The following is a 25,759-nucleotide window of genomic DNA, read 5'->3' on the forward strand; positions in this document are numbered from 1 at the left end:
TTAAGTTTCGGTAATCGCAGAAAAGTTTTTATTACGAAATCCAATTCTCTTAACTGAGGAAGTGTCGGTGATGTATCTGCATTAATCTTCGATAGAACGCGTCGTAAATTATTTACATAGAAACATAATATTACAGTAGTCTTAATTTCGAGTTTGTTTCGTAGATCGTTCGACTTCATAGTCGACGATCGAGAAATCCATAGAATCGCATGCGTGACGAACACCTTTATCGTGCACGATAACAATCACGGGCCGTAGACGCCTTCCCTTCGAACGAAGACGGAGCTTATTATGTATATTGTTTTCTCGTGTAATTAGCTAAGACGCGGGAAAACTGGTCAGGCATCCCGTGATGATTCCCAATTACTATGAACGATAACGTGTCGTGAAATCCACAAAGGAGGAAGTAAAAACACGTCAACGACAAACACGTCCCTTTCTACCTTTCTCTAATTTCGTTTTCTTCGGTTTTGCTCGCGTTCCTCGGGGCACGAATGACGCATAAATATATCGCTGAAGCTGACGCGTGTGTACGACGGAAAACAATGATTACGATGACGATGACGATGATGACGATGATGACGACGATGATGATAACCAACGCATGAACCGTTGCACCGAGAATAATATGACTCGACGCATACGTATCCGTACTCTGTGCTTATCCATGTACGTTTTATGCAAATTCTGACGTCAACGAGTGGAAATTACATAGCGAGGTGACCCTTCGTCCGTTCCAACTTCGACGAAGTTACGATGCGGGTGCTGCAAATAAAACAAAGAACGTTCGTTTAGATAGCGAAAAATCTCTTACTTCCGTGTTAGTTCCTCTATTCGAAGGAGGAGGAAATTGAATATTTTAGATTAATTGATTTTTAGTTCGTTCGGCATCGGGGTCGTTACCCTTCGAAGAGGAATTTGCCTCTACGTCTCACCCTCTTGTACTTTCATCGAACTTTCGAGGAACACTACGTTCACTACCCTCGTTATTGTTATTACAACCACCGGTACGATCACAGTTACTGCTATTACTATTTAATCGCTATCCAAACGACTATTTGATTAAAAGTTAAACCAGAAGTCGAGATTCTCCTTCGTGGAATCTTACGACCAACATAAAGATGTAGAAATGAAGTCGTTATGAAAGCAGTGAGTATCGTGTCGCAGTTCTCGTTGATTCCACGGGCATTTAGTGTCACCGTGGACGAGATCTACCGTGCGATCGACGATACAATTAGTCGACTGTTTCTTCGATCGTTACTCGTGACTCGTGACTAGATTTTTAGTCCTCTACTAGATCTCCAACCTTCGAGTAAACATACCGTACGTGATGAATTTCGAACCCTGTAACGGGCGTGTGGGCCTGAAGGTCAGTGCAACTTTCACAAGCATAACTACCTTAGCTAGAAATTAAGTTAAAAAAGAGAAGGGATTAATAGAAAAAAAAGCATCAACTGCCGCTGAAAGTGAATGAAGAAGAATGGACGATCGAGGCGTTACCCTTCTATTTCTACGAAACGATAACGATCGTTGCGCGTAAAATAACGATCGTGGTGCGCGCTTCTCGAAAATGGTGACGAACGATTATTAATTAAAACGTTGGAGAGCGAAAGTGGTCCGTTTTCTGTGAAAACTAGCGAGAATAAGCGATGAGTCCTGCGAATGCGCGAATAAATAATCGTTAAGAAATCGTAAGGGTAAAAAATGTGTGTATTACTTTCAGCGGGCGGTGGTGGTGGTGCGGCCTCCGCTGGAGGTGCGGCTGGCGCTCCTTCGGCTGGTGCAGGTGCAGCAGGCGCTCCTTCGGCCGGTGGTGCTGCAGGAGTTCCTTCCGCTGGTGCAGGCGCGCCTTTATGAAATCACGTTAGCTTCTTAACAAATTCTTCCCTCGGTGACACAATCGAGAGGAAAGATTCGACTGTTCGAGGTCAACGAAACGTTCAACTCAGTGAGACACGATCGAATTTACACCAGCCGCTACACTGCGCTCGACTGGTACTATTTAAAGTGTTGGAATACGATTTGGACCGATGCAGCCCTTGAGAAGTCAAGACACGGGGGAGGAGGTCGTTACGTGGCCATATTATCTTCTACTATTTAAATAAACGTTCTATTTACTTTTCTCTCCTATTCAACAATTGCATTATTCCGCATAAAGTGTACAAACACGACCTCGAACAACGAAAATATTTCTCCTCGACCATGCACTCGGTGTTGATAATCATCCACTGTCGGGTTCAAAAAACTGGATAGTAAAACGATTAATGAGAACTGGGACATTTTACAGATGATAATACAAAGAAAAGAGGGTTGCAAATAATGTTGTCAAGATCACCTTCTGCTGGTGGTGCAGCAGGCGCACCTTCCGCAGGAGGCGGTGCAGTTTCCGCAGGTGCAGCCGGTGGAGGCGCTCCTTCCGCGGGAGGCGCTCCTTCCGCGGGAGGTGCACCTTCCGCGGGTGCAGCCGCTGGAGGGGCTCCTTCCGCGGGCGGCGCTCCCTCCGCGGGCGGTGCACCTTCCGCGGGTGCAGCCGGTGGTGGTGCACCTTCAGCGGGAGGTGCACCTTCGGCAGGAGGTGCGGCAGGGGCGCCTTCCGCAGGGGCAGCTGGTGGTGCTGCACCCTCCGGTGGTGGTGCTGCACCTTCCGCTGGTGGTGGCGCACCTTCTGCAGGTGCAGCAGCTGGCGCACCCTCTGAACAAGTACCATGCACCTTACACATCTAATTCTACTCTATGTATCTAAGGACAGACTGCGACGATGAACGTGTCCGTTTGGCAATCCATTTCTCGTTGAGTGTGTCAGCTTGCCCGTGTAGTTAACGCGACGGACGTTGAAAAAATACGAGAAGTATATTAAACATGATACAGAGTAGCGACTCGAAATCAACGCAATCCCAAACATCGGTGCTTCGAGAAGAAAACTACCGCGAATACGGTAGCGGAATTGTACAACGTTCGGAGATATATAGTATTGTACATATCTTTTAACCGAGTCGAAACTTTAGGTTGCGGTAATTTTGGGTCACTTTGCGTCGTACGACATCGTGATGAAAAATACTACTGTTATCGTAATTTTGTACCAAAAGACACCACGAGTGCTGATGAAAGAAGAACAGGTTAGCGGTTCGAACGAATATGTACTGACCAGCCGGAGGTGCTGCCGGTGCTCCTTCCGCTGGAGCTGTCTCGGTCGGAGGTGCCGGAGCTGGTTCTGGTGCTGGCGCTGGAGCTGGAGCTGGTGGTTCCTGTGGTGCAGGCTCAGGTGCAGGCGCAGGGGTTGGTTCCGGTTGAGGAGAAGGTGTAGGTGCAGGTACCTCTGCCGGTGGTTCTTCCTACACGGAAACAATGTATCAAACCGTTTGCACCGCGAACGTTGAAATATTAAGAACGCGAGACTGAGCGGTTCGTTCGGTGCAGACGCGAAACACTCGTATCGTTTAGGTTTCCACGGTTGGTTCTCGCCACGAGAAGAGGGCGACGTTGATTATTTTTGCTCGTTGTAAATTCGAACCGGTACACGACTAACCGTGATTTTATCCCGTGTCCCGCGGTTAGGATAAAATTTCGTTCGCAACGGCGCGACACGTCGCCGGCACGCGCGTTAAATTGCACGATTTACGACCACTGTGCCCGTTCTCGCGAACGTACTCGCATTAAACCGGCGTTTATAGATACATCATTCGTCCTGCCGAGCGATAATAACGGCATGCGTAACGTTCGAGAGCTCGCGACACGGCACGCTCCTCTCGACGCGCAACACTCTCCGACAGAGTGAATCAACGGCCATTTGCGATTCGCGAATATTGTCAGGATAATTAAACAACGGAGATACGATGATTAAACATCGCCGGGTAATTTCAATGCTCGTCGACCGAATGATTCTCGAACCTGCTGCCGGTTCGCTGAATAATTCCCGACGCGAGCTACGAATTGAAAAATTTGCACGGTTAATCGACGACAATTGAAATATATTGTAAATACCGTTTCGCGAAAACACGATAAGCTACAAAACGAATATAGAACTCTCGCTCCCGGTACGAATCCGCGATATCGAAAACGTAAACAATACGAGGATCCGTAGCGAACCCACGAAAAAGCTCTATAGCGAATCCATAATTAAGCGAAAGTTAATCAACGAAGCACCTACCGTGCTTGCTGTTCGCTAAAAATAGAATTGTTTGAATAATGTTCTCGCGATGCGGAGAACCGACCACTTCGTTAAAAATCTCGTTTATTAACGCCACGACTGCCCCGTTGTTCGTTTACGACGTTAATATTTACGTTACCGCGGCGTTGTTCGAATCTATACGACGATTTTGACGCGACTCGTATTTAGATAAATTCGGACTCTTCGTCCCGTACGGTGATATCGCGAACAAACAGTACGCGTTTCGATAAAAACATATTTCTCAATGGGAAAAAAATAGAAAATATCGCTCCCTCGTGTGTGTTCCGATAACTCGGCACACGGATGAGAAAAAAAAACACGGCCGAACAATCGCGCGGAGAAAAATGATGGGATTTCAGTTTTCGTTCGTATGAAATTTTTACGTAAAAATCTCGTTTCGCGGCAGAGACGAAACGATCGATGGAAAACCTAAAACGGTTCCCGTAGAAATTTTGATAAATTTGGACCGGCAGTCGAGGCGTTAAAGCTACCGGCCACGGTGCTGTCGTTTCAACGCGATAGATCGTTTAATGGAGAAATTTAATTTCTTAATGTATCGTCGATATTTACAAGACGTCGCGTGAAATTTCTCGATAGAATGTACACGGTTGACTGTACGCTCTACCATTTGATACGGCTCATTGAGCGTTCGACGGGATCGTGGTCTTCTCGAGGAGTAAAGGTTCGAGAACGGTAAAAGTTTCGTTTCTTGCTCGGAGCTTGATAATCACGTTGTAATTGAGCCGTTCGTGGAATTAACGACGGTATTAAGACGGTTGACTCTTAACATTGATTCGTACACGACAAGGGTGTTATTACCTCCGGTGAAACATCTGGTCGAATCGAAAACGTCGGTTTCGAAGACGAACGGATCGATTTATAGGTAAGGTAGAATTTAGCGTACATACTGTGTACATAGATTCTCTGGCCACGGTTTGCGAGATTCGTCGTTCACAGTGAAAGTAAAAGGTGCGGTTCGTAACCTTTGAACGAAAAAATGACTCGAACAGGTTTTTACTGAAATTGCACGGTTATCGAGCCCGCAAAATTGTCGAAACCGTTGTCTTCGATCATCGATCCACGGAGCAGAGAAAATCACAGGGGATGAACAACGGAACGGAACAATGGATGAATGAACACACAGGGGTACACTGTTTTTTTTTCATTGTCGTTAAATATTTTGCTTTACAATAGACCTTAAGTAACGGTTCCCACTCTTGCTATCTCGTTGCGTTTCGTTCCTCCCTTCATCCGGCTCACAGAAAATTACATGTACGGGGGTTACACGAGTAAAAAATAAAACAACATTGACAAACGGAAACGAACGATACAGGGTTTTGTTTCTTCTGTTTAAAAAAATATATACAAATCTTCTGGACGAAAAATCGGTCAGTCACAAAATTCTGAATTCTGGATATTAGATCTCGGACACGAATACGTTTTCTGGCATTCTTCGAATAAAAATGAGAGAACAAAGAGAAGATCCGGGAAGGATCTTCGTGGACAGACGGAGACAACGTGATTTCTGCGTGCAATTCGGGAGCGGTGTATGTTCAATTAATTGACGATTAAAAAAAAAGAAATAAAACGAAAGAAGTGATAAACGAGGAAGTTTTGAGTTCTTGCGTCGAGATGTTATCGGGTTGATGGATGGACGATCCCTTCTCGAAAACGTCGAGAGTGAGTTTCTATTTCTCTCATGCCTCCACCTCTTCTTCCTTTACCTTCTTTTCCTCGCCCTTCTTCGACCAGTCGGGTTTCTTCTGCAAAATTCAGAAAACACGCATGAGTGGCCCGCGCGTAGCGAGCGTGATTCGATCAAAAATTGCACACGCCAGGTCATTTTGTTAGCCAGGTCAAGGTAAACCTTAGCGAAGCGGGGTAACGCGCCGGGGAAATTTTCGTACGAGAATTATTCTATGGGGTCTAGGGGGAGGGGACGCGAAAAATTTGTCACGGTGAACAATTAAAAAATCGTTCGTATCCACCTGGAGTTTTTTTGTTTTTTTTTCTTTCAGCAGGCATTGCCAATTTCATTTACTTTTTTCTTTTTCCGATCAACGTTTCGACGATTTATCGTTCTTCTCTCTTTGTCGTTATCCAGAAAGCCGTGCAAGTTGTTAGTGAAAAAGTTGCGAGAGAAGAGAACAAGTCCGACAAAAATTGAAAAAAGGAAAAGATACGCCGAGCCCTTTTTGCCGATCGGCAGTATACGTTCGCCAACGATCACATTGAAGCTCGAGCGTGAAAAATGATGCGCAAAAATGCATGAAAAATCAGTGAAAAACGGAGTATTTTAAAAAGAAAGAAAAAAAAAGTAACCCGATCGTCGCGAATCACAATCGTTAAGGAAAATAAGCTTTTTCTATCTATCCTATCGTCTTCGTTGCATCGCTCTTTCACACCATCCCTGCAAATCTATGTATTTTCTAACACACGCACACTCTCCCCTATGGAAGCATGCCGATCTACGAGTTGATCGTTAAAGCTTTACCTTATCTTTTGACGCATTCTGCGAACATAATGCAAGAGCAACATCATTAGTCAACAGATAAGACGTGGACAATTATTAGAGCGTACGTACTAATTAATAACTTAACGATTAACAACGCGTCGCTCGTGATTCATGGTGGCGATCGAAGTCGTCCGATGCACGCGACGACTCGCGTGCTGTTTCCGATTATGGAAACTTCGATCGCCACGGGCATGATTCACGATCGACGAGTGTGGTGGTGGCAGGATCGAACCGTGCATCGATCGATATTGTTCGCGAGACTTTCCATAGAAATTGATATTTCGTGGTAAACGTCGGTTTTCCAATCGACGAATTATTGAGAATCGTTTGGAATCGTGAATCGATGCACGATCGTCGTGCGAAACAAAAATTCAGACGGGACAACAATCCTACACATGTACAGCCTGGAAGCATGGCAGCCGAACGATGGCGGTAAAGGCAAGCTGCAAAAGAGCTTATTGCGACTTGGAAAGAGATTCTAATTGAAAGTAATGAGCACGCGTCGCTTTTACAGCTTCCGTTTTAAAGTATCCTTTCAACCATTTACTGCGTAGCACACGCCAATCCATTTCCCTAACGGCGGTTTTGCGTGAAGGAGCCTGTGCGATCAACGAGTACGGACACAAAAGATAAACGAAATGAATGCAGACACAGTCAATAAATGAATAATTAGAGTCAGTGATAGAAACAGAGATAGAGAAGAGTGAAAAGGCACTTGTGAGTAAAGCGCTTCTGCTATTACGTACGAAATGAGAAAGAAAGTCTGTAAGTCTTAAATATACTTTGTAAGCCATTCTCACCTTTTATCGCTTGTCTTTTTTTTTTTTTTTTTTTTTTTTTTCTTTAACAGTTACTTTTACCGAGTATTGCGTGCCTATCGCGCAGATTACCGAGTTAAAAAGTGAAAGAGAAGTTACAGAAGGAAACGACAGTAGACGCGCGTTAAAAAGCAAATTACACGTAGACACGATCTTTAACGATGACCCCGATGGTGGTATCGTCGCGGAACAGAAAAACGGATAAAAAGAAAAGAATTGAAAGCACGGAGAAAAAATTAGTGGAGCAGAACGGAACGATTCCCGATAACACTCGACCTCCGCGTTATCGAATACTACGAATATTTAACGGATGAAAAATCATCGTGTTCGCGAGGTATCGCGGATCGAATCGCATCGAGTATGGTTCCGTGTGCAAAAGAACTTGCGGGGGAACAAAATTTCGCACGAAACGTATCAACGGTGAACGAAACATAAACACGATAATCGTGTCGTTGAAACTGGGTGGAAAAGTGAGAAATCGTATACGACGAAATGATCTGCCTTCCTTTAACGTGCACTTTCTTCGATCGTTTATTGAGACACAGGTATTGATCTCTTTCTTTCTTTTTTTTTTTTTCTTTTTCTTTTTTTATTCCTCACGTTTTATAACTCGCGATCCGATCGCCGCTAACCGATCCATCGACGAATCGAGAAACAAACCCGGATGAAAATCCGACGAGCGTTCACACGATTTACTATTTTTCACATTCATCGCGTAACCATACGGCACGATCTACGGTAGATGGTAAAATCGAAAACGAACGAATTTTTACAAACACGGTTCGGGGAAGAGTGATGAAACGGACCACGTTGATAAACATGTATTGAACGGAAAATGTTTTCCAGGGTGTTCGGTCGTGTACTTCCAAAACCTCGCGTTTAAATTCCACGCTCCGTTCGAGTCGGACGCGGGAACGCGAACACACGGACGTTATTTTATGTTCTACATATTAAAGTTCTCTCAACGTGACATTTTCGTTACATTTTGTCTGTGTACGCGTGCGTTTCTTTCGATTTCATTCTGTTCTTTTTTTTTTTCTTTTTTTGATGTTTTCATTTTATCTTTTGATTTTATTTTAAATCTACTTCTTCGTCTGCCACTCTGCCTTCTCGGACTTCTTGGGCTGTGGAGAACAACACAATTGCCTAGTCAACTATCGCTACTACTGGGTCGGGGGGTTGTACGTATACGAAAAAAGAGAGGATAAAAAATACGATTCCTCCAGGGAGATCCAGGATATTGTCAACTGAACGAGACACTCGACACTCGAGACGCTCAAATTTATCGAGTTCCGCGGAATTCGGATCGACGGCTAGATCTCCGTAAAGGGACCACGAATAGCGAACAAGATACTACTGATACAAGGAAAAAACCTGCCAATGGGGTTTTATACACGGAAAGAAAACCAGAGCCACAAAAACTGTCTTTCTCAATGGCTGCAAAAAAACGTGAGTACAGGCCCGCCCGTCGGATGGTGAAAAAATTCAAAATTCACGCTTCGCGTGTAGTCGAGACGTGCACGATCCTCGATCGTGTCGATTCGCGAAAATGCAAGAACAACATCGATATACTCTCGAGTCCGTTCTGACGGTGAATCGAGAAAGAAGAAAACCGTCGTTCGATCGAAACGAACCAACGGTTGGAACGGAGTCTTATATTTCCGCGAAACTTGTTCGACATCGAGCGTGCGATTCGTCGAGCCCGAAAAATACAAAACGGGACGAACCATCGACGGGAGGGGAGGGAAATATTCTACGTAAAAAATTAGAGCATCGATTGGTCGTATCGAAAACGATCGTCCTTACCTCCTTGTCTTCCTCCTCGAGGGTGAACTCCTTCTTCTTAACCTGTTTAAGCTGGTTACGGAAGTTGAATTCGGCCGCCTTCTTCTGGAGCTTGGCGAACTTGTTCTCGTACTTGGAGACCTTCTTCAGCGTGGGTTTCATGCTACGAACAGAAACGTATCGTTATCCCGCGTAGACGAAACAACTCTTGAAAATTACGATACAGAGTGAAACATTAACGAGCGAAACGATTACTTACAATTTACCTCGGAGGTCGTTCACTTGGCTGTTCAAGTCCGCGATCTGTAGCGATCGAAGTTTCGATTAGTTTTTTTTTTACCGTTCGGGCAGTTTACCGACGATTATAATCATGCTTTCGTTGAGTATTCATCGCGAGAAACTAGGAAACTGGAGGAACGATGCCCATTGGAAACTTGGACCGAGCGCTCCGTAACGAACGCTTGGTAAATTGAATTTATAATCGATCGAAACGATTATTTCTGAGTGGACCAAATGTTCAAAGGGCATACGTGTTCCTCGAACATATTTCAAAACGGGACAATACGTGCTCGCGAAAGGGAGGTGACTCCCTTGATGAAAAAAAAAAAATGAATAAATAAAAAGAAATCTTTCGAATAGCGAATGCAACACCCGCGCAAAGCTTCGACTTTCTCTTTAATCACGGTACAAGAACACTGCACAGAAATCAAAAACACGCTATTAACGAAAATACATATATATAAACACATACATGGTAGATAACGAACGAGCAGTAATCGATTAGCGGACAAGAAGAACAAACGAACACGGTACACGAGCAGAAATTAGCATGCTACCTGCGTGCCAAAAGCAGGCGGGAAAGGGTTACACACGGACTTGCAGCGAATACAGAGATATATATTCGGCGGAGACACTCGACGAGTCGAGATTGACGGTAAATTGGCTTGCTGATTAACTGCAATGCCATGTAACGGTGATGGGACGGGTATAGACGGGAAAAAATTGCTCGCGACCGGAGCATGGAGGTGGTCGCGTTTGGAAAATACCGACGAGGTCGTTGCACAAGAGAAAAAAGAAAAAAAAAAATGGGGAAAGACGAATCGAAAAAGGACTAGCGACTAGATCAAACTTGAACGTGTGTTTGCATCCTGGACATTACCTTCACAGACAAGTAGCGAATCAAAGGATGGCAAAATTAAGCTATTGCTCAAGGAAATCGATTATCACGCACTGTATAAAGGATGTCTCGATTCGAGCGACGTTCACGGTAACGTTTAAACTTTGGATTCTCCGAGAACAAAGAATGGATGAATTGTTTCCTTCCTCTTTCGCGTAGAATCGAATAAAACAAGAGGGACGCGTCCGTTTCCCTTTTACGAAAGTTATTTCAAAGTCGACGTTTCACCGTTCGAAGAGATTAGATTGTTTTTGCAACGCGATCGTCGAGAATCAGAAATAAAATTATACGTTTCGTATCATCGTATTCTATCCGAAAAATGTAGAAAATGATTCCCCAGCCTTCGTTTTGTCAAAATCGTTAGTTCAGTCGTTATTTTAAACAACGCTTATCTCGGGACACCCTGTACCTACGTATCTGTCGTCAAGACATTTTTTTCATAAGTTTCGAGTGAAGTATACGACAATTGAAAGCTACGTTTTTCTTCCTTTTACATTTATTGGAAAAGCGGTTGCTCTTTAAAGGTAAACTGATAAATCTCAAGCTCAGACTTCTATATATATACATATATATATATATATATATATATATATTTTGTGGCACGTATAACCGAGCACAGGATGAACGTGCTGTAAGAAATTATGTCATCGTTTAAACGTGAACAGCGTGTCCGATTCAGCGAAGCGAAATAACGCGAATTGATGTTCAACGATACGTCAAGTCTATTCTTCTCCAAGTCGATCGTTTCGACTAGCGGAATCTTACCGCGAAGGTTTCCCTTCGTCTTCTGAAAACTGGCCGCTTGTTCCACGGATGGTTTGAAAGAAATTGATTTCTTAGCGTCTTCGAATAGCTTCCTCAAAGGTAAAACTTCCTACGGAAGCCACTTGTCGGATTCTCTCCTCCCTCACCGCGGAACGTTCGAATACTTTTCCTTTTCCTAGTTTCGTTTCTCCCTCTCGCGCTTAAGGCGCGTCAAAGAGAACGAAACAGGGAAACGAGAATGAGGGAGAGAGACAGACGTTATACTGCGCACAGAGTGAAACGAAGATGTTGGGAAACAGAGGGGGAACCGAGAAAAAGAGGGGATCAGCGATGATAGGATGTGAATTTCATTCTGGCCAATCAGGGGGGAGGGCTGGTCACGATCAGCTCTTTGTCCACAGAGGGTAAAGAGAACAAAAAAAAAAAAATGTAAAACGTCCACTACAATCCCTTTCCTGGACCGATAGAATTCTGTTCCTCTCACTGGTCGATGGATCGCTAATTCTCTGAATTGGAAATTTAATCGAGTCTCTATCGGATGTACCGGCCGCGATATCAGACGATTTGAAAATCGAACAATGCCCTCGTTATCGAAGGTAACGAGTTTACGTACCGTTCGGTCGTCCGAACATTTTATTTTAGGGGAAATGTATATTCTCTGCCGGCAAACAATCGAAATGAAAAGTACAGAGACAAAGGACCACGCTCGACCAAGTTAATTAGGGGAGGAACAGATTTCCGCCAGAAAGGATCCGCTATTTACAGGCCCAATTGAACACCATGACAAGAGAGGACACTGACAGTCGGTGGTGCGTGCGAATCGGTGCAAAATCAATTTCGCTCGTTCCCATTTCGACATCGTAGACGCGTGTACGTGTTCGCTTTCACGTCTCTTTCACGAGGACAAAGGGGTAGGGCAACGAAAAGAAATCCGTATTATTTACTGTTTCTTTTTCTTTTTCTTTTCTGTTTTTTTTTTTTTCACGTCACAGAGGGAAACATTTACAAGGCGCTCGGTCAGACGAAAAAACATGGGGAGAAAAAGAGTGGCGGGTGTTGGTGGCCCGGAGAATTTCACAGCATGGCACTTCGGTCTCGTGATCATCTTTTTAATCCGGGTCTCGAGACAGTCCACCTTCGTGAGAGTTAACAGTGGAACAGAGATAGAAAAGCGTGGAAAAGGGGGATTACAGTCAACCAGCTACACTTTCAAGGGGGTGGGAGATACGATTGTAAGAAACGAGAATTCTTTTCAAACACGTGATCAAAATTCTAGGGGCGGTCTGAAAAAAAGAGGGCGAGGGGGGCTGGGCGAGGGCGGGCAGCAAATGTTGTAAAAAGGCGGGTTTCGTTCTACGTACCTACTGTACTCTTGCTAGCGTAATGCGACATCGACATTTCGTATCGTACATCCGTACGAACGTTTTATCGATGCTTCCCACAGCGGTTGCCCGTTTCAATACTATATGTACTTTGCGGTACTAACGATTCGCGGTCGTCGAACACGTAACGTGTTCATTTACGTCGTCCAGAGATCTTTCGAATAAAAATCGGTACGGTATATCGATCTTTTTCCCGTTTTCTTTTCCCTCGCGGGGAATATGAAGTGCCATACTTCCCTCTGGCGGTGCGATGATATTTATGATCTTGTGGCTTTCGCATGGAAAACGTGACGAGCCGTTTATACTGTTGGCAACCGATCGATTCGTCCCGGTTCTCCTCGCGATCGCCCCGAAATGAATAGAAAAATTTGCGATGCTCTCGGCTGTAGCGTGAAAAAGTTGTTCCATGCTGTTAATCTGGATACCAGCGGCCAAATATGTATTCGTGCGTACAAGTATCGCGACAGAAGAACGATTCAAACTTTATACGACGATACGATCGAACGATTCGATGCGTTCTGTTGATTCACCGCGACCAATGAACATTGGTTCGTAACATTGTTCAAAAATATCGTGAAGAATCCTCGGAACATCGCCTTGCACCGAACCACTCGTAAAATGATCGATTCGCAAAGGATACGCAGAATCGAGGCGTTACTCGCAGCGATCGATCCACTTACCGTAAGATCGTGAGAGAAGTGTTTCAAAGTTAATCGCTTCGGATTTATATACAAAGTTCGTAAACGATTTTCTGACGGTGTTAGTAGATAAAAGCCGTGCATGTCTGATTAGGCGAAAGAAACAACAGCTTTAAATAATATTTTTACAAATCAAGCTCGCAAGGCGTAAGGGGGGGAAAGAGATAAATAGATGCAGAGATAGTAAAGGCAGAAAGAGAGACGTGAAAGACGCGAAGAAGATAGCGAGAGGGCGTTGAAACGAGCAGAGAAAAACACGAAGAAGACGTGAAATGTACAGTAGGAGCCGATGACGAGCAATTCCTCTATTTTTCCCGTTTCTTTCTTTTTTTTGTGTGTTTTTTTTTTTGTTTTTTTTCTTTTCTTATCCGGTCCACCTTTTCCTTGTGACTTTTCCGATTTTGCACCGCACACCCACGCACGCACACGCGCACACACACGCGCGTAGTCTCACGCACACGTTTGATTCTCGCGTGAGATCAAAGGGACCGTCTTGGACCCCTTCGGTGTGTTCTTTATACCCATGACTGTGTATATGTCACTTTTACAACAAAAAGAAAAAAAAATAGAGAGAGAGAAAAAAAAAAAGTAACGATGATAAAAAGATTGAAAAACAGAAAAATAGTCCAGGGTAGCTGTGCTATCATTTGGGGACAACGGGCCCTTCTCGTTTCACGATTCGTTTTCTCGGCGAGAACGCGTTATGCGGTCGATAAAAATGCTCCTTGCGATCTCGATCGTGCGAAAATGATCATCGTGACAAAATGATCGACAGACAAGTCGGACGTGAACACGAGAACGGAAGAATAAACGGACGAGAGGCAAGTTTCGTGTTAACAGTCGCTCGATGGCGTCGATGTGGATCGATTTGACTCGATGAACGTCTCCTCCATAAGCTTGCCCAGCCCTGATCCGATTTTCATTTTCATTTTTTTTTTTTTTTTTTTTTTTTTTTTTTTTTTTTTTCGTTTGGCGAGTTAGTAGAAAGCTCAGAAAGCTTATCTGCGTTACTGTTAGAGAGAGAGAGAGATTTATCGATCGAGACAGACAGATAAACAGATTTATCGTAAAAGAGCAAAAGTGACAAAGTGTGCGTTCAAGTGAAATAGATATATCTATGTGTCTATAGAAAATGTATGCAAGAGGAGAGAGACAGAAAGACGGGTGGAAAAAAAGTCAGAGAGAGAGAGAAGGCGAGCAAAGAGATCGACGACGCGTCGTCGAGGAAAAAAGAGTACAAAAAAGATGAGAGAGTGTAAAAGAGCGATGTGGTGAGCGATGGGCGAAAAAAAAGTTTTGCGTTGCGGCACTTCATATCCACGCGAAAAAAAGAAAAAATTTCGGCTGGCCGTTGTGTATATATTTCCGGTGTTTTGAGGGGGTTGGGGGGGTGGGGGGAGAGTGGTCCGTGCGAATTCGTCGATTCGAAAAGAAATTTCGATAAGAAAAAAGAAACGGTTCGAATTGGGAAATGGATGGATCTCCGAGACAGGACTGACCAAGATTATACAGTAGAAAGTAAAACGAGATTATTACGTTCCCCTTCTCGCGTTCGTTCGTATCCTCGCTCGGGAACGTAGGAAAAAATGGTCCCCTCGTTCGATTTCTGGTTGCTAAAAAAACCACTCAACGTGTTCTCCAAGAGAAACATCGTGAAAGAGAACTCAAAGAGAGACGTATGTACAGAAAGAGAGGGGATTGGAACAACGAGAGACAACGCGAAAAGGGAAAGTCAGTCAGAGTTTCTTTGCACAAAAGAAACGCGCGACTGACTGGTTGCTCTCTTCCTCCTCGCATTGTTCAACGTTTCTTTTTACGCTGCTTTCGTTTTTTTGTCTTTGTTTTTTTTTTTTCGTTTTTTTTTTTTTTTTTTTGGAAGGGGGTGGGGTGGTTTCTTTTATTTTCTCCTGTACCTCGTAGTCCCTTTTCCGAACTTCACGCTCCAAATCCCACTTCTGACCCTCACAAAGGTAGACGCGGTCGTAATACATTTGGCAAATCTCCTTCAAATCGTCTACAAAGAACATGGAGTGTCTCTCAGATATCTTCCATTCACGATACGGTTGTTTTCACTAAACAGCCAGGAGGCAAGGAGAGGAAAGAGAGATAATTTTCTAACGTTTTCGAGATGCGTTATCGTTTCCAATGGAAAGAAAAGAAAACAAAGGAAAAGCAAAGCTTTGAATGCCAGAATTGTCGCGATCGCGCGGTGAAAACGTACGCTCGCGAACAAAAATGTCTATTTCGACACGGTTATCGCGCGGATTTCTGCTTTCGCGAACGTTTCACGAACGCGTTAGATTCTTTTTCTTTTTTCTATTTTTTTTTGTAAGTCTCTCTCTCCCGCTCTGCTCGGGCGATAATAAAAGTTGCGCGAAATCCGAATGCCTAAACGCGCCGGTCGGCCCGACACCGGCTGGTATTCTTCCCGAGAAAACTGACGCGAACGTGACCTGCTCTGAAATCTCTCCTTTTCGTTCAAATGGAAATCGTCCTATCGGCCTCCATCTGTACCGAAACGACACACGAGGCTGCGCTCCTTCGAAACTTCGATCTCCCGGTCGATCTACAATTCGAGAACCGACTGCATCGCCGGGAAACGGATACGTGAAATTGAACGTGGATACGGGCGATCGTTGATGCGAATAACGTTCGCGAAATATTTTCCAAGAGAAGTGTCTCGGGGCGAACGAAGTTTCGAAGACACGGGCAAAGTTAAATGAAATCCAAAAAAACGAATCACGTGGGAGACCGGACAAAAATAATTTGTGCAGGAGGCTTTCTTCAGGCGAGCCGATCGTATTTACCTCGAATTCTTTCAACCTAATTTGCCTCTCGAGGTCAAACTTATCACCCTCGAGCGCGTATAGTCTGTTCCAATATGCCGAACAGATCGTCTGGAGCTCGGCTAAAAGTACAAAAATCTCTCACAGAAGAGAAAGCAACATGAACAATGGGAGGATGTTATCGGTCATCCTTCGCCGTAAGATTAAAACACTTCTCGTATCCTACCGATTCGAGTTTACGCGAGCTTTCAATTACGCGATAAAAACGAACGCTTCGTTTTTCGTTCGAGAAATGAAAAATAAAAAAAAAAAAAAAAAAGAAACCAAAGACGCGGGGTTGTAGCTCGTTTCCATTGTTATCGCATGACAATTCAAGTAAAAAAATCTTACCCACAACAGTTGTTCCTATTATCGTTCTTGCGAATACTCGCAGTGCTGTTCTGTGCTAAAAGGTTAATCGCGGAGAGGGGAAAAGAATCAAGGGGATACAGAGAAGAATGAGATTCTCGTATTGGAAGCAAGAAGCACGAAGCTTACAACTGCGCGAACGGTTAACCTGACACGAAAGAAAGGAGATTCGGGGATCAAAGTGAAGGGAACGTATTCACGAGGCGATGTGTGGCGGACATTAGGAAGAATCACTAAATTGCCTACGCGCAAATAAACGTAACAAAAATGAAAAAAAAAAAAATACGATTGTTGTTCTACTTCAAACCGCTCACGAAAGGATCTGGGTAATCAGCGTTACGTGTATTATTTTAATATCTACTGGCTGGCGATTCTACGCTTCGCGCGTGCCTGCTTTGGTTGTTTCTTTCTAGTTTACGTACGCTCTACAAAAGTGTTTCTAAACTATAGTCAGATAATTGGCGAGTACTACACGTTAGAGTTTGGTGCAAATTAGAATTATATCAGCCTCGATGCCTAAATTCAACGTCGTTAAGTAACAGCCGAAACCTTTCAATCTCACCAAACAGAAAAATAAATAGATTACTCAGCGTTTGCGCTAGCGAAAATTCCTTGCGTTCTAATGAGAAAAACGATTCAGAGGATCCAAAAAGAACCCCCACCCAACAAAAAGTAAAAAAAAAGAAGAAAGACCAACGGAACAAAAAAAAAAAAATTTAACTATTTTTGCATCGAAAACTTTTCGACCTCGAAATCCTTCTTGGCGACTTCGTACTCAAGGTCGTACTTCTGCCCCTCGAGAACGATGATCCTCTTATGATACTGGGTCAGAATGGACTTCACGTTAGCTGTCAAAATTCGAAGTCACCTTGAAAAATAACTCCACTTTCGGGCACAACGATCGATTTTATCCGACGAGCCTACTCTCTACTTTGTTCTATTCTCCCAGAAAGCGTCTATTCTCCGAGTCGGTCAAAGGTGCAAAATGTAAAATAAAAAAAATAAAAAAAAATAAAACGGTCTCGTTCACTGCTTCTCGCCAACGTACAAACGGGAGCGGGGACAACGTGTAAAAGCAGGGGGACAAGTGTGGCAAAGAGACTGGTGTGAAAAGCTGGATCAAAACCGACAACGACGTTACACGGTTGCGAGTGTTGCTCTTTCGTCGAGTAGATCGCCCGATGCTTCGACCTCGATGATCGAGCCGAATCCTACTGGCTCGTAATCGCGAACGAAACGCTATACGACCTGAACGCTCGAACTCGGGTGCGAATGCAAGAACATAGAAAGCAAAGTAACATTACGGGGGTACGTTGAAACCAACTTTCACCTTGAAACCAATCGGTTACCAATTAATATCGTAAGTATAAAATTACGCCGTTACAAAAGAATAGCGGTGTTGCGACAATTTGTGAGAACACAAGTTAATAAGTACGTGAATAATCCACGATTTGCCAGATTACCAAAGTAAAAGACGACGAGATAGCATTAAACGAAGAGCGAAAAGACGTAGATCGCGCGCACAAAAGAATGCGAACAGAAAAATGTGCGAAAAAAAAATATAAGAGAGTGAGAGAGAAAGTATAGCTGTGTTACGTGAAATAAAGAGAGAGAAAGAGAGTGTGTGAGAGAGAAAGAGTGAGAAAAAGTGAAAAAAAAAATATATATTTATGAAGAGGAAGAGAAGAAAAAAAAAAACTGAAGAGACGAAATGCGAAGCTCGCGACACTTGCCCGGGTTGCGGAAAAGCAACCACCCTGCTCAGCAAACAAAGTTTCGGCAAAGAGCAACGAAAATGATCGTCGATAGGAGAAAAAATGATCCCGGCCACGTGACTAGAAATTTCCACGACGACGACGACGACGACGACGACGACGACGACGACGACGACGACGACGACGAGGACAACGACAACGACGACGATTGCTTTTATTGTTCGTTTCGAGCGAAAGTCATGAAAATACACGCGACATCGCCGCGACCAATATAAATACGCTCTCGTCGTTGTATAAATAATCGCAATGTTACCGTTGCGTAATCGTGGAGCCCAACTGTTTCGAGCTCTTTGCCAAACGCACTCGAGGATACGCGGGTATATTGTTCGTCACCGATAGTGAATTGCAACCGGGCAAGTCGCGATACGTTACTCAAATGCAACAACATTGAGCATCGGTTGTTACTGTAGTGTCGTGAACGCCTCGTTATTTCGCACGTCTCGGTAACGTTCTCGCAACTGTTCTTTCTTTTCAAGTACCTCGAAGTCCTTCTTCTTAACAACATATTCGAAGTCGAATTTTTGATCCTCCAATGCTGTGATCCTATTGTGGTACTCGCGCAGCACGCGCTTCACGGTCTCTGTGTGGATCAAGGTGAAACAGATCGGACAAAATTCATCAGACTCGTTGAAACACGAGGGGCGTAACGATTGCTTTTTTTGATTTTTTTGATTTTTTTTTTTTTCTTTGTTCGCGTTCGAAGCGAGTCAACGCCAGGATACGCGTCGAGTGTCGTAAAGCAACCCGTCGTGTCTCGAGAGTTTGCGTAGACTTTCTTCACCGATGTATGCGTGTGTATGTGTGTATGCATTCCTCGTATACACGACGTGGAGGGGAAATTTTTGAGAGGTTGCGACTCGTGAAACGATCGAGTCTCGGACGTTAACGAGCGTTTAAGGCAATCGAACTTACAGTCGGAAAATCCCATCTACGGAAACGTGAAGATCGTGTCTGCAAAGAAGCGGATAAAACGAGCGGAAAACACGATCGATTCGAACGAGCTTCTACTATCGATGAATTTCTTCTCGCGTGTTTCGCACGAAACCGAAAACACCAGGCTACCAGAGAATAACCTTCGTTTCGATTTCAACGAACCTGCGGACGAAGTCTTGCTCAACCTTCGACCCTGACTTTATACGCTTTGGTCTAAACTCGTACGACGAAACCCGAGAGAACGCGACACTGCGTGTTATTCGAGCACAATATATATGGTTTAAAAAAAAAAATGGTTCGTGAAATACCTTCGCTCGCGTCGTCGACGTTCTTCGGTTTTCCACACCGTTCCTCGATGATGCGCCTCCTTTCCGCGGCTTTTCTCTCTTGTTCTTTCTTCAATTCCTCGGCGGCCTTCTTACGCAGCAACAACTGGAAAGACACAGCGGAACGTTTGTGAAAATGGCGATCCGAACGAAGAACCGAGCACTCGTGCAAAAAGATGCTCGAAAGGTGACCCGAGACACTCGGTGAAACCGACGCACGAATTACCCTTCGAGCCGTGGCACGTAACTCGTGAAACGTGCACTCGTGGACGAACATTGCGCCACGGAAATGGGAAACGAAGCTCGACGATTATTCCTGTAAGTATTCGCGATCGTAAACACGGCTGGATAAAATTCCGCGGGGTTGTAATTCGATGGAGGCGAGACTTTACGCGTTGCGAAACGCGACAGGGTAATAAAGAAATACGGGACATTGAACGATGTCGGACAGTGGAAAGCGGAAATGAAGACGCAAGATGGCGATAAACTACGCCCGGTGAAGTTAAGCAGATGTGAAAAGTTGGGAGGTTTTGCAAGGTTGCCGGTAACGTGGGTAAAATAGACGCGTAAAAGCAAAATATACGCGAGAACAGGAATAGATACTTCGTACGAGACCAGAAACAAAGGGAAGGATTAGAACGAAGTTACGAAAATAACGGGAACGGCCAGTTCGACCGTACCGTTGCTCGAAATTTTTTAATTCTTTTAACGACTCTTTCCAAAGAGGAGTTCCCTTTAAAGCGTTTCACGTGCTCCCGGCCGGCAACTTTTAGTAACAATTAAAAGTCCGTAACGCGGCGAGAAATGACCAAAGAATGGAAAAGTAAACTTACCCTAAGCTTCTTCTTCCTGTCGGGGGTCATGAAACCCTTCTTCGCCTTCTTGGCTTTGGAAGCCTCTTCGAGGCGGGCGCGGACCTCCGCCCTCTTTCTATCGGTCTCCGCCTGTTTCCTCTTCTTTTCCTACATTTTCCGTGCGAAACTCCCTTAAAACATTTCATCTGACAACGCTTCCGAAGCTACGTTTAACGGTTAAAAAAAGAACTCGGAAAGAATTCGCGGCCCGCGAGGCGGAGAGATCACTTTCGTATCGTTACGCGGAACGAAAAAAATCAAAAGAACGCGTAAACGTTAAAACGATCGCGTTATCGCGAACAAGAGAGCTTCGAATAATTCCCAAGAGTTCCCCTTTAATGCGAAAAGCGTCGCGAGAGTCGTTCGATTAGCGTGGGCCACGGCAAGTTATTGAAAAAGTTCCGCGAGTGATCGTCCTTTTTCTCCTCGACTTTAAGGTTCACCGATAGTTTCCCCTCTTACGTACATCCTCGAGACGTTTCCTCTGAAAAGAAAAAGAGACAACGATCGTGAGTGAAACTTTTCTGGCCAATTCTCCGCGGACGGAAAACGAAACAACGCTTAAACGTACACGATAAATAAATAATGCTTCCGCGTTAAACGGAGAAAATACGTGAAACGCGGTCGTTCCAAAGAGCGACAAAGCGTGCTCGAGTAAGCGATACCTGCTTGTGTGATTTGCTAGCTGCACGGAACGCGTGTGCAATATTGCGCAGCCATCGGTAAATTGTAATAATTTTACTCGGTGCGTTTAATACAATACCTTCGACATGCAATCGTTTTTAAATGGTCAATGATAACGGGTGCTCGAGAATTATGCGTGAACCGAAATTCGACAAACCGTACGCGATCACACGTGTATTCGCGAGAGTTACGTTTAACACGCGTTAAATAAAAAAGAAAGCGTGAGGAGCATGCTGGCGCAGAAGGACGTCACAGGTCGCAGACACAGAAATATTTTTGCTTTTTTCATGCGACTATAGTATCTACATTACCCCAGGATTTTTCTGGTTATCTACGTTGCTCGTGCTTGGAGTACTAGTCTATCGCTACAGAGTCTTTTATCTACAGAACGGTCTTAGTTACATCAATGGAAACGTAACGGTTGTTAGACGTTTCTACGGAAAATGGGTGGTCAATCGAACCGCACAGAAGAATAGCGTTTATCGTTTCCAGAGCTACGAGATCTCTCTTGGACGGAATCGATAGAACTCTAATATTTCCCGATCCGAAGAGCAATATCTTCTGTGACGATTCGAATACAAAACGTAAACGAGGACTGGTGAACGTACGAGACGAGGAAAAAGTTTTAAGAGTATCGGGAGCTGTTTACGTAACATTTTTACAATCGTGGAAAAAATTATCACAGGAGAGGGAGAGGGAGAGGACGTTAGGAGAAACGCGAAGTAAAAGAAAAGCGGAAGGTCGGAGAACGAACAGCGCGTCGATGCGAAACACGGCACGCGGTGGTAAATAATGTCGAAATAAGGACGAGAACGTAACGATAAATCAGAACGAGAGTCGAAGCCGCGGAGTCAACCGACGCGTCGAGCGTAATACTACCGTCGGATCTATCTCTTGCTTTCCAGGGTGGATGAAATTTTATGATCCGACTCTGAGAAATAAACTTCCGGTACCGCGAAAGCGAAACATTTCATCGACTACCGACACTCCCGATGAACTTTTCCTTCTTTCATTTTCGCGAGATTGAAAATATCGTTAAAGAAAATATTTCCATCGACCGATATTTCTTTTCTTTTCTTTTTCTTCCTATTTCTTTTCAGACGACCGCGGACAGAATATCGACCCTGTAAGTCGAATTCGTATCAAATTGGTCGAACGAGGAAAAAAAATACACCGTTCGCGGGAAACATCGACGCGAAGTCAACGCAAAACGATATCGAGGGATTTGGTATCCCGTATTCTCTCCGCGGGAGTGTTCCGATACAGCGGAGATCCGATACTCCGTAAAAAAACGAGTAAGGAGCGGCGATGGAAAGATTGAGAAATCAGGATTGGGGATTGTACAAAGTTCCCCGTAAAAACGACAAAGGGGAAACATTGTTACACCGAGGAGTGAACTTGTACGATCTCCTCGTTGTTCAGCGAGCCACAAAAAAGAAACTACTGTCAAACTGCGTGGCTGACTGTCGACCACTTTTCGCGAAATCGCATCAACTCTTTACTGCGATAATGAGTGTACGTGAACAAAATCCCGATTCGATCGAAACTTCCCTGTCAATGGAAGCCTCTTCCGTTCGAATGTTAAGTTCCAGGGCAAAAAATTAATCAATCCGAAAAAAACTGGAAACAATTGACAAAAAGTGTTCCAAACGTAAACAATTTCCAAGAACGAGAGGTGCATCGTTCGTTTGTGGATTGATTGTGTTTTCGCTCGAGTGGACAATCGTTTCAAAGGGAAGTCCTATTTCGTGGGGTAGGGATCTCGCAAGCTGAAGGGGCACACGAGCGATAGCGTACCTTTCGAAGACATTAATTATACTGCACGATCCAAAAGGCAGATGATGATCCCGTTGTTCCGCCATTTTCGCGCCAAGTCGACGATTACAGGTGCATCGAGTCGTATCCGTGAACGAAGAGACATAAAAGGGAGAAGAGAAGAAACGTTAAAACGCGCACGAACGAACCGAGTACGATCCTCGAACCGTATCGTTCGTCTTTCGTGTAGCATCGTGAAAGTAAATTTTGTAAAAATCATCGAAGGTGATCCTTCCGATACGCACCTAACCTCATCGTCCGCCATCGTGGTACCTGGCTGCTACACGCGTCTACCTAAAAATACCCCAATAGAGAAAAAGTTGCGTTTCGCGCGTTCGTGGCAATTATTAACGATAACGTCGCGTTACGTCACAAACACGGGCGCGAATACGCGTTCGTGACACGGATCACCGAGCGACGGACAAACATTGCACGATTGTTAAATATAAACGCGTGGCAAAAGGGAGCTGGAGAGGGGAATGGGAGACGTGGAAACGTCGAGGGGCAAGGGGAGAGGGATAAGTTGGTGGACTAACGAGGCAAAGGATCCCCGATTGCGTCACTCGGATAAATTTTTTCGGTTCTCCCGGTCAGTGACAGCCGTTCTTGCGGATTCGCGCGATAAATCGTGCGTTCTGCGCGTAAATTTTCGCCGCTCGCCGTGCACGGACAGCGACGACGGTGTAGAATATCCGGTGCTCGAAAATAGACACGCGTCCGTCCCCACTATTCGTACCGTCGCTCTCGACGTCGTCGGTACGTACGGCGATCCAAATTTGGACGCGAACGACCCGGTAGATCCTCTCGTACGCCTCGGCACCGACTCGATTCGACGTCGAAAACGGAAAACTCCTATCGAAATTCGAGAGAACCCCTCGAACGGATTTTAAAGAAACACCGCTTGCCTCGAGCGTGTATTAACGGTCCTCGCCAACGACGATCGATTCGATGATCGATCGATGCGAGGACCGAAGGAAAAAATTACGAATTACGATCGTTTTCCGTTTCCCCGTGTCGTGAACAACGTCGTGCACGATTCTCGAAGGGATCCAACGGTCCGCGAAAAGAGGTGTTCTCGGAACACGTCACCCGATTAGAAATAAATGGTTAAATATAGAAACTGGGATGAAGTTGTTTTTTCTAAGTTGAAACAACATTCGCGCGCTATTCGAGAAACGAGAAAAAGTATCAGCGAGAGAGTTTCGCCAGACGGTGAGAAACGGAATGAAAAATACAAAGAAACGAAATTGGAGAACGCGATGGAAACCGAAGGTAATTGATTTCCTTGGCGCGCAGTCTTACGTGCCGACGTAGAAACGACGAGTCGGATACAATGTTTGAAAATAGCTCGGAAATTTACTGCACGCGTCGATTGTATAATCTGTTTTCGTGCACGGTTAGCTGTACTCGGGGATGACATTTGACTGTATCGAGCAACGAGGAGCGCACCTATGCCTCGAAATTGTGCTAATATTGCGCAGCTTGGATCGGTATTCCTAGAGCGTTTCGGGTCCTTTGTTTCGTATCTTTCATCCCTGGACGCTACGATATTTTATTCTCGAGTGGTACTCCCCGGAGCGTACGATAACGATAACGGGGATTAAAGTCGTTTCGGAGCATATCCGACCGGTGAGAAATCGGGAAATATCTGTCAACGGAGATTTCATTCGATCACTGGTAAGCGCGCGTGACGCGTCTCCTTTTATATTTGTAATGGACGATCGCCTTCGCTAAGTATAGATTCCCTCTCGCTCGAGCCATTCCAAGACACGTCCCACCGAGACTCCGATGTGTGTCTCGTCTCCGATGTCAAAGAAGATCCCGGCACCGTAAAAATAGAAAACACGCAGGCAGAGTCTACCGCGAACGATCTACGATACCTTGCGGACGATCCACCATCGACGAAGCTCGGAATCGCTCGAGCTACGTGCTCCCTTTCCTAGAAATCGAGAAAACACGCCACCGGTACATCGCGGAGAACCCTTTCCCTTCCCATTTTCATCGGGAAAAAATCGAGTCGGAAGATCGATAACGCGTTCTTTGAAATGGAACTGGTGGGTGAAACGCGACGATACGGCGAGCGTTCGCGAAAGTTATATTCGTCGTAGGGGATATCGGTAACCGCTCCGAATACTGGTACAAGGCTGTTTACGTAGATCCGCGTGAACTCTCGGTGTCGCGGCCGAATAAACGTAACGAGACAACCACTGCTACGAGTACCTTCGAGAATAGACGGATCGTCGAAGAAGCGTGAAATACGAAGGGGATTCGTCTCGAGTCCATTTCACGATGCATCGAGTCGAACGCGAGTACCGGTACAAAGAGGCACAAGGTGCACGCTAGTAGGATACGAGTTTCTCGACACAATAACTTCCTCGACGAAGGTACAAACCAGGGAAAATCGAGAATACCACGAGGTTTCCTGTCACTCGGAGGTTTCGCGTCACACGCAGAATCCCGCACGGGGACGGGGTGGTTCCCAGTCTCCGTGGACGAGGAACGTCACAATTCCTTGAGGGAAGGACTTTGGAACAAGTCGAGCAACACACTCGTGACCTTGAAGAAAGTCTCTCTCCGTGAAGCAGCACCTCTCTCACTGACACACGATACGACGAAAGGAGCGGTCACGCGGGAACGGTCGGTCGTTTCGAGGGCCGGAAATCTTCGAAGTTGCGTCCAGGAACACGGATCCTGAAGGAGTCACGTAGAGACGGACGCGTTCCAGGCGGTCCGCTCGTAGACGACGATTTCGCTTACCTTGAGAAGAACTTTCCTGGCTGCGACTGGCCAACCGGACCTTAGGCAGCTGACTGTGCCATCGTGGATCCCTAGTCGACGTCGTGAACCTCCATCGTAGGCTGTTCACGTGG

At 45.0% G+C, this 25,759-nt stretch overlaps 1 protein-coding gene across 16 annotated transcripts; it reads right to left on the bottom strand.

Annotated features, from left to right (window-relative positions):
* Positions 1-25,759, bottom strand: Wupa (troponin wings up A). 16 transcript variants are annotated; one of them, XM_076320603.1, is made up of 14 exons: positions 25,647-25,739; positions 23,140-23,183; positions 20,857-20,874; positions 20,370-20,498; positions 19,519-19,642; positions 18,757-18,857; positions 9,546-9,589; positions 9,308-9,449; positions 6,663-6,680; positions 5,893-5,931; positions 3,146-3,332; positions 1,718-1,849; positions 1,323-1,403; positions 1-765 (listed from the first exon to the last, which is right to left on the bottom strand). In XM_076320603.1, exons 2-14 carry the CDS (start codon positions 23,152-23,154, stop codon positions 752-754), a joined length of 1,044 nt encoding a protein of 347 aa, XP_076176718.1. In that variant the 5' UTR covers positions 23,155-23,183; positions 25,647-25,739; the 3' UTR covers positions 1-751. The 16 variants fall into 16 exon arrangements, with proteins under 16 accessions (XP_076176718.1, XP_076176709.1, XP_076176708.1 ...); XM_076320594.1 differs by lacking the exons at positions 1-765; positions 1,323-1,403; positions 1,718-1,849; positions 18,757-18,857 and adding exons at positions 2,247-2,692; positions 15,222-15,322; XM_076320593.1 differs by lacking the exons at positions 1-765; positions 1,323-1,403; positions 1,718-1,849; positions 18,757-18,857 and adding exons at positions 2,247-2,692; positions 16,116-16,216.

Source organism: Ptiloglossa arizonensis, chromosome 9 (assembly GCF_051014685.1).
Source record: "Ptiloglossa arizonensis isolate GNS036 chromosome 9, iyPtiAriz1_principal, whole genome shotgun sequence".
NCBI classification, from domain to species: domain Eukaryota; kingdom Metazoa; phylum Arthropoda; class Insecta; order Hymenoptera; family Colletidae; genus Ptiloglossa; species Ptiloglossa arizonensis.

Bases quoted from the DNA above. Each gene is read 5' to 3' on its own strand.
- Wupa (XM_076320594.1), bottom strand. The intron at 15,323-19,518 runs GTATTTCACGAA...TGTTCTTTGTAG, and splicing joins CGTCGACGACGCGAGCGAAG to ACGATTTGAAGGAGATTTGC. The intron at 9,590-15,221 runs GTACAGGAGAAA...CGATCGCTACAG, and splicing joins TTCGGAAAAGGGACTACGAG to ATCGCGGACTTGAACAGCCA.